The 9,311-nt window shown below is 34.1% G+C and overlaps 1 protein-coding gene and 1 pseudogene across 1 annotated transcript; one reads left to right on the top strand and one right to left on the bottom strand.

Annotated features, from left to right (window-relative positions):
• The first annotated feature begins 657 nt into the window (after positions 1-657).
• LOC125818410 (high affinity nitrate transporter 2.4-like) lies at positions 658-2,578 on the top strand (annotated as a pseudogene).
• A 4,504-nt stretch (positions 2,579-7,082) lies between these two features.
• On the bottom strand, positions 7,083-8,871 carry LOC125818409 (high-affinity nitrate transporter 2.1-like). The gene is made up of 3 exons (XM_049497928.1): positions 8,051-8,871; positions 7,851-7,966; positions 7,083-7,764 (listed from the first exon to the last, which is right to left on the bottom strand). Exons 1-3 carry the CDS (start codon positions 8,858-8,860, stop codon positions 7,098-7,100), a joined length of 1,593 nt encoding a protein of 530 aa, XP_049353885.1. The 5' UTR covers positions 8,861-8,871; the 3' UTR covers positions 7,083-7,097.
• Between the last annotated feature and the right edge of the window lie 440 nt (positions 8,872-9,311).

The raw sequence follows: 9,311 nt of genomic DNA, 5'->3' as shown, positions 1-9,311 counted from the left end.
GCTTTTTAGTAGGATTTGTTCCTTGTTGTCGTTCAATGAGACGGGGATAAGAGACTCACGGAATTAATCTGAGGGGCCGAACTTCACAGAATTGATGTGAGTGTATTCGAGATTGCTATTTTAATTTGACCTTATAACATTTAAAATTACCATCGAAATCTGACTAACATCTCTGGATCGGATTTGCTTCATAGAAAATTTACTATTGTGTGTTTCCTACACTCCACCAAAAGATGAGCATGTTATTTTTGAGAATATTCAAACTTGAAACATCTGATTATTATGAATGAATCTTTACCATTCTATCAAACATAACACTCGGTAGATTTATAAGTTGAATAGATAAGTTATGCCTTCCTTGATCGGTAGGTGAACATCAGTGAAACTTGCATTGAATTCCTAAATATTATAAGTAGACTGCACTTATATTAATTAGCAGTACTTTCTTTTATTTCTTTTATTTTACAAAAAAAGAAAACATACCATGTGATGCCAATGTGTAATACGTGTGATGTTTACAATGTCAACTCCCTAAAAAAATATTAAAAAATTCCCTAAAACTCCTATAAATACCATACACTTAGCATTTCCAAATAATCACAACACACTATCAAACATCAACCTTTAAGCCTTCACTTTTTGTTTTTTTGAACCAAAATGGCTAGTTTTGCAAACCCTCTAGGCAGAGAACAAACATTTGCATTTTCTGTCACTTCTCAAAATGTTTGCAATAATAGCCAATCCAATAAATTTGATTTGCCAGTTGACTCAGAACACAAAGCAAAATCAATCAAAATCTTTTCATTTGCACAACCCCACATGAGATCTTTCCACTTAGCTTGGATTTCATTTTTCACTTGTTTTATTTCAACTTTTGCTGCTGCTCCTTTAGTTCCAATTATTAGGGACAATCTTAATTTAACGCGTGCAGATATTGGTAATGCAGGGGTTGCGTCAGTTTCCGGTAGTATTTTTTCTAGACTAGTCATGGGTGCACTATGTGACTTAATTGGACCAAGATATGGTTGTGCATTTCTCAATCTTTTAACTGCCCCTATTGTTTTCTCTGTTGCATTTATCTCAAATGCTGAGGGATACATAGCTATGAGATTCTTAGTTGGATTTTCTTTAGCCACATTCGTGTCATGTCAATACTGGACAAGTGTTATGTTCAATAGTCAAATTATTGGACTCGTTAACGGTGTGGCAGGGGGGTGGGTGACATGGGAGGTGGTGTTACACAACTCCTCATGCCTTTTCTTTTTCATATAATTAAATTAACCGGGGCTACTCCGTTCACTGCTTGGCGTATCGCATTTTTTATTCCCGGATGGTTACATATTATTATTGGACTTATGGTCTTAATACTTGGTCAAGATTTACCTGATGGAAACCTTAGTGCTCTTCAAAAAAAGGGCGATGTTACTAAAGATCAATTCTCAAAGGTTAGATTCCGCCCCTGTATACACGTACAAATAAATATAGTCCTTATTTATTACTAACTCGATCGTTAGGAACATAAATGGACTGAATTTCATTTTTTTTATGTCTAGGTTCTTCGAAATGCAGTGACAAATTATAGGACATGGGTATTTTTCCTCCTCTATGGGTTTTCAATGGGAGTTGAGCTTTGCATCAACAATGTCATAGCAGAGTATTTTTACGACAAGTAAGCTTTTTTAATCTAACGTGTTATTTCAATTTATTGCACGTAAAATTTAACTTATATACACTATTAGTATACAATGTATACATATATACACTATTAATATACAATGTATTCATATATATACACTATTAGTATACAATTTATTGCTCTGTCATTATCTTATAAGTGATTTGATAGGTTCAATTTGAAGCTACACACCGCGGGAATGATAGCTGCAACATTTGGGATGGCGAATTTTGTGGCTCGTCCTTTCGGGGGCTATGCATCGGATTTAGCAGCACGAAAATTCGGGATGAGAGGAAGGTTATGGGTCTTATGGATAGTCCAAACAACGGGTGGAGCCTTTTGTATTTGGTTGGGCCGGGCTGAATCACTACCCATCGCCATAGTTTCAATGATCCTCTTTTCAATCGGGGCCCAAGCCGCGTGTGGTGCAACATATGGGATTATTCCATTCGTATCGCGAAGATCATTGGGCCTAATTTCTGGGCTCACGGGTGCTGGAGGCAATTTTGGAGGCGGATTAACGCAATTATTATTTTTTTCAACTACGCGATTTTCTACTGGTATGGGGCTAACGTGGATGGGTTTAATGGCGATAGCGTGTACCTTACCCGTGGCATTTATACATTTTCCGCAATGGGGGAGTATGTTTTTTCCAGCATCGAACGATGGAAAATATAATGAAGAAAATTATTATGAATCAGAATGGACAGAAAATGAAAAACAAAAAGGGCTACATCTTGCAAGTGTTAAGTTTGCAGAAAATAGCCGTTCTGAACGTGGGAAAAAACAAATTGTTACATCTATAGCCACTTCAACTCACTCTAGTAGTCCAGAACATGTTTGAATTATTAGACAATAGTGGCTAAATAATAAAATTAATGAATGTATTTTATAATGTTTAATTAGTGGAGTGTGATTGGTTGTTTTAATTCATAAATTCAACCATGAATCCATATACATTATTGTTTGTTTTTGTGTTTTTTTTTTCATGTAATGATGTAATTTTTTTTGTGTGTGTTGTAAATATAATTGATGAGCAATAACATTTCCCTTTTAGTATATGACTCATTTGGTTGACAGACTCTGATTGACCTGTACTAAAAAAATGTTTTGCAAGTTCATATCCACAGTAGGTTGGCCTTTGCTGAGTTTTCCAACAAGGTTTTGAGAAGTATTTTTCAAAAAAAATAAATATTTTTGAGAGAAGCGTGCGGTTTGTGTTTCTTTAATCAATTTACAAATTTATATTTATGCAAAATATATAGAACGTAGAATAAAAATATATGTATTTTCTAAACATAGATAAGAGTAAATAAAGACAAAAAGAGCCTTTAAATTAAGCAACCCCTCAAAATAATATTTAAACAAATTATTATTCACTACATAGCGATCGATCCCCTCTTTATTATTCAACAATTAAACAATTCTTGCGTTATAATTCCTACGTAACTCTGTACCCGAGGGATACAATAACAACAATGACATATTCAATGCAGTTTACAAGTAGAGTCTGAGGAGAGTATATTAGAGTCTACGCAGACCTTACGCTTAACTTGTATGAGGTAAAGAGGTTGTTTGCAAGAGATACAAAGTTATATATACAATACTAGGAAGTATAGCTTCTAGTTTTTGGGGAGTCCGCAATTTTGAGAGTTTTTTCATTGAGTTTTTTGAGCCTTCTTACTCCTTATCTCCACTCTCATACTTTCACTTTTCTCAATTTTATCATAAGGTTCTTTCTTGATTTTCATGGATGATCCTTTCAATTCATCTTCAACCTTATCATTAAGCTCTCTAACCCCATCATCATGTAAAACACTAGAAAAAAAAAACAGGAATTAGCGTTGACAAAAAATTTTTGTAGCTAAACAACAAAATCTTTCATCAGAAGGATCTTAATATTTAAAATTTCTTTCTTTTGTGCGATTGATGAGTACAAAGAAAAGAATATCAGACAAACATAATATAATTTTTTTTTAATTTTTATCGAGTTAGACCTGTTATAGAAGTTAATTTATTTAAATTATGAATGAAAGTATGGTATAATTAATCTACTATGATTGCACAATAAGGAAATTGTAAATGTTATTTAGACAAATAGAGTTTAGACTTTAGAGGATTTGACGATAAACAAAGTAACAAACACGAATAATTGATGTCTTCATCAAATGTAACATCGTGGTGGGGTGATAAATCTACTCAACCTTTAATAATAGGTCTTAGATTCGAGTGATCCTAAGAAAATGTAAAAAAAATTTATTGAAAGCAATTTATTTTTAAAAATGAAACTTCTTGATAAAAATTTAAACTAGTCAGTCCAAAAAAAGAATATCAGACACCGAAAAATTTGACGTCATTTGAGCACTAATAAGAGAAGTCAAAAGAAGTTAATTAATAAAAACATATTTTAAGATTGAAGTCAACTAAGGTACGGCGAATATGGTGCCGTACCGTTTCATTTTCGATAATTTAATTTGATTTTAAAGTGAGCAAAAGTAGCTTTCATGACAACAAATTATTTGATTATAGTCCAATAATCAACTTTTTAAATATTCTAGGTGGTAGACCAAATTAAATGAATTAATCATACTTGTTTATATGCAATATTATGACTAATGATCGTTTATTTCGACCTTTTGAGATTATGAAATACAAATTCATGAATTTGGTTGTTTACATGTTTATAAGTATATACTAATTTTTCTGAATTTGATTGACGAATTTCGTTTGACTTGAAATTGAATGTATTCTTCGGAAAGGCCTTAGTGACCAAAAACTCACCATATTCAACATTATTAACACTATTTATTTTGACGTTTCTAGGTCATGATATCCTAATTCATAATTTTAATGTTTTATTGTATGTATTATTAATACGTGTTAATTTTCCTTAATTTGGTTGACGGACTATATTTTAAACAAAGAGCGTGTAAGTATATGTTAAAAAGGCGCATAGAATTTTTTGTCATTCGTTAATGAGCTTTATTAAAAATTTGATACTCAGAAGTATTTGACTAAACACTTCTACACGTATCACCAAAAAATTTATAGATTATAGCACACGAAAAAACGGTAAATTTAGTTTTTTCCGCATTAGGACTCGTTTGAACTTGAAAACACGTTCGTTTGCCCTTCGGGACCAACTCACGCCATTAGTAAGGTAGTAACGAATGTCCATGACATATTAAAACAAGTCGGGATCACGTATCACAAAAAAAATCATAGACGCACACGAAAAACGACAAAGTTGGTTTCTCCCGCTTTGGGGATCGTTTGAACTTAAATATGCGTCAATTTTCTCCTCGGGACCAACTCACTCCATTAATAATGTCGTAATGGAAGTCCATTAAATATTTTGGCCGAAAACAAGTCGGGGACCCAACGACGGAAAAACAAAATTTACCGTTTTTCGTCTACTATATTCCATGAATTTTTGGTGATATGTTATCCCAACTTATTTTTGACGGAGATTTTTCATGGACGTCCGTTGCGACCTTATTAATGGCGTTAGTTGGTCCCGAGGGGAAAACAGATGCATTTTCAAGTTCAAACGAGTTCCAATGCGGGGAAAACTAAATTTACTGTTTTTTCATGTGCTATAGTCGATGGATTCTTGGTTTTTCGAATGTATTAGCACATGGATCTGCACCTCGGAACAACCAACAATAATTTCTGAAAAAACTTTATGAGGACCTCTGTAATGAGTTGGGAAAACATTACGTACAGTCCCACCATTTTTTTCAGGCATGTTTTTGCGTTTACAAACCAATTTTTAGAAATTACACGACTTTCTTGGTTTTTCGTGTATAAATGCCCATGGATCTACCATCTCAGAGCACCTAAATTTTTTTGCTGAAAAAACTTCATGAGGACCTCTGTAATGAGTTGGAAAAACGTTATGTACAGCCCCACCATTTTTTCAGGCATATTTTTCACATTTATAAGCGAACATTTAGAAATTATGCGATTTTCTTCATTTTTCGTGTGTGTATGCCCATGTATCTGGCGCCTCAGAGCACCCAAAATATTTTTTGTAAGAACTTTATGAGGACCTCTGTAATGTGTTCGGGAAGCGTTACGTACAGTCCCACAATTTTTTTCAGGCATATTTTTACATTTACAAGCCAACTTTTGAAATTACGCGGCTTTCTTGGTTTTTCGTGTGTAATTAGCCCATGAATCTAGCGCCTCGGAGCACCCCAATTGTTTTTTGAAAAACTTTATGAGGACCTTCGTAATGAGTTGGGGAAGCGTTACTTACAGTCCCATCATTTTTTCAGGCACATTTTCGCATTTACAAGCCAACTTTTAGGATTTACATGACTTTCTTGATTTTTTGTGTGTATATTAGCTCATGGATCTGACGCCTCGGAGCTCAAAAAAAAAATTTGAAAAAACTTTATCAGGACCTCAGTAATGAGTTGGGGAAGCGTTACGTATAGTACCACCATTTTTTTCAGGCATATTTTTGCATTTGCAAGCCAACTTTTAGGAATTATGCAACTTTCTTGGTTTTTCGTGTGTATTATAGCCCATGGATCTAGTTCCTCGAAGCACCCAAAATATTTTTCTGAAAAAACTTTATGAGGACCTCCCGTAATGAATTGGGGAAGCGTTACGTACAACCCCACCATTTTTTCAAGCATATTTTTGCATTTACAAGCCAACTTTTAGGAAATACGCGACTTTATTGATTTTTCATGTGTATTAGCCCATGAATCTGGCGCCTTGAAGCACCCAATTATTTTTTTTTGAAAAAACTTTATGAGGATCTCCGTAATGAGTTGGAAAAGCGTTATGTACAATCTCACCGTTTTTTAGGTACATTTTCACATTTACAAACCAACTTTTAGAAATTACGTGACTTTTCTTTATTTTTCGTGTGTATAATACACACTTATAGTGCATAAACTCATGCAGTTAATTAAAATCATCTTTACTTTATTATAAATCACTTAATTATCATTAATTTATATAATTTAATGTAAATATCGAATGCAGATAAGATAACTGTACGATGTTCAATCGCATTATTTTTCCCTTTATTATTCTAATGGAACAGTAGGAAATCAAAATAAAGCATTAAATAACTTCTGAACACCTATCGGAGAAAAATATTTTACGGCAACTATATAATATAAAAATAATGTTCCAAAATGTTAATAATAAATTAAAATTGAGTGTTTTTATTTTGAAGAAACCAACAAACCATGGACTCCTGGAATATTCAAATATAATGTACATACAAACATAACCAAGAAACCAATATGTAAATTTTTATTCGCTCCCGATGTTTACAAGTTATTTGAAGCGAGAATGCATACTATTTAACCATACATACAAAATGAAGGCTCATCTACAAACTACAAGACACGTTTATTACATTGATGCAAACATCGAGTACAAGTAAGTTTTTTTTCCATCACACACGATTTGGTGTTACGTTAGGCGGAGTAGGTGCTGAACCCACTCGCTTTCCACGCTCCGATCGGCTATTCTCGGCGAACTTGATGCTGTTTTGGTGCATCCCCTTTTGCTTCTCATCCTCAGTATACTCAGAAGTGAAATAATGTTCTTCAGTACCCTTAATAGGATCTTTAGATGGAGGCAAAAACATACTCCCCCATTGTGGAAAATGAACTAAAGATACTGGAAGTGAACACGCGATGATCATGATCCCCATGTACGTTATTCCTGTGGCTGTCGAGTACTTTGTGCTCGTGAAAAACAGTAGTTGTGTCAATCCCGAACCAAAATTGCCTCCAGCTCCTGTCATACCGGATATTATACCTAATGATCTTCGCGAAATAAAGGGAATAATTCCAAACGTTGCACCACATGCTGCTTGTGCACCTATTGAAAATATGATCATCCAAGTAATAGCCAGAGGAAGTGTATCAGCCCTTCCAAGAAGTAAACAGAACACACCACCAATTGTTTGTAAAATCCATAAATTCCATAATCTGCCTCTCATTCCAAAATGTTTTGCTGCAAAATCTGATGACCATCCTCCAAATGGTCGCGCTAATAAGTTAGCCATACCAAACGTTGCAGCGATGATTCCAGCTGTGTGAAGCTTCAAATCAAATCTACACCAAAAAAATTCAGAAAAATTGATTCAATATTCGTACTATTGATGTTCGTATAACGTTAAGTATAGGGAAACAAATCAAACCTATCGAAGAAATACTCTGCAATCACGTTATCTGTAGTCAATTCAACTCCCATCGAGTATCCATAAAGCAGAACAAAGATCCATGTCCTGTAATTTGTTGCAGCATACCATAATATCTATGAAAAAATGCAGATAACAAATGTTAGCTCAATGTAAATGTTAACCATATTTTTGAATTTTGATATGACGATGTCACTGACCTTTGAGAATTTATCTTTAGAAACATTGCCTTGCTTCTGTAAAGAAGCGAGGTTACCATCAGGTAAATCTTGTCCAAGAGTTAACACTAAAATTCCCATAATAACATGAAGTGATCCAGGAATAAAAAATGCAATTCTCCAAGCAGTAAACGGGGTTGACCCTGCTCTACGTATTATATCGTAGAGCAAAGGCATAATAAGTTGAGTAGCACCACCACCCATATTCCCCCATCCAGCAGCTGTCCCATTAACAAGTCCAATAATTTGACTATTAAACATCGTACTCATCCAATACTGACATGACACAAACGTTGCTAGTGAAAACCCAATCATAAACCTCACAGCAACGTACCCTCCAGCCGATGACACAAAAGACATACAAAAAACAGTTGGGGCTGATAACATTATGAGAAACGCGCAACCATATCTAGGACCTAACATGTCACATATCGCGCCCATCGCGAGCCTAGACAAGATACTACCCGAAACAGAGGCAACTCCAGCATTACCAACATCCATTTTAGTTAAATTAAGATTGTCCCTAATAATAGGGACTAAAGGGGCAGCACCAAAAGTTGATACGAAACAAGTAAAAAATGAAATCCATGAGAGTTGAAACGTTAGGCCATGAGGTTTCGAAAACGAATAAAATTTAAAAACTTTAGCCTTGTGTTCAGAATCAACAGGGACTTTAAAATTGGCTGTTGTATCAGTTGGTACAATTGGTGAAGCTACTGAAAATGCAAGAACTGGTTCTCTACCAGTAACACCATGCATTGAACTTCCTGGTGATCCTTCAATATCACCCATTTTAGGCAAAAAAAAAAGTGATTAAAATGGTAATTAAGGAAGTTTAGTGAGTAATTAAGGATTTGTTTGATGTGTTTAATAAGTTGTGACAAGTTTAGATGTGTTTATATAGGTGTTAAAAGTAACCAATGGAGATTATGAATGGTCACAATTAGTATAGAAAATTTGTTTATTTTAATTAGTAGAATACATTTTGCCGCATCTGATTATGAATAGTGTTTGTACTTATCGTATATCCCAAAGGTTCATCATTACTAAATATCGAGTTAATTTATCAGATGATTACTCAGCTAATAGTTATTATTGTTGAGTTAGAATGTGTTCGGTACGCAGGAAAACACTTTCTCCAATTTTACACAAATAAATGTTTGGGTTGATTAAAAGTGTTTGAACATACAACCCTTCAATAGAACTCAGTAGTTTCGATTCACATGTTTTATATTGAAAAATA

The sequence above is a fragment of the Solanum verrucosum genome, unplaced genomic scaffold, assembly GCF_900185275.1.
Source record: "Solanum verrucosum unplaced genomic scaffold, falcon-dt-bn FXZP01000253.1, whole genome shotgun sequence".
NCBI classification, from domain to species: domain Eukaryota; kingdom Viridiplantae; phylum Streptophyta; class Magnoliopsida; order Solanales; family Solanaceae; genus Solanum; species Solanum verrucosum.
The sequence above is the reverse complement of the archived record's forward strand: the minus strand, read 5'-3'. Positions and strand labels throughout refer to the sequence as shown.

Coding starts and splice junctions, on each gene's coding strand:
- LOC125818409 (XM_049497928.1), bottom strand. CDS start 8,860: ATGGGTGATATTGAAGGATCACCAGGAAGTTCAATGCATGGTGTTACT. Junction 7,967..8,050: donor CTAAAGATAAATTCTCAAAG/GTCAGTGACATC, acceptor ATTTTTTCATAG/ATATTATGGTATGCTGCAAC. Junction 7,765..7,850: donor GCAGAGTATTTCTTCGATAG/GTTTGATTTGTT, acceptor TTTTTGGTGTAG/ATTTGATTTGAAGCTTCACA.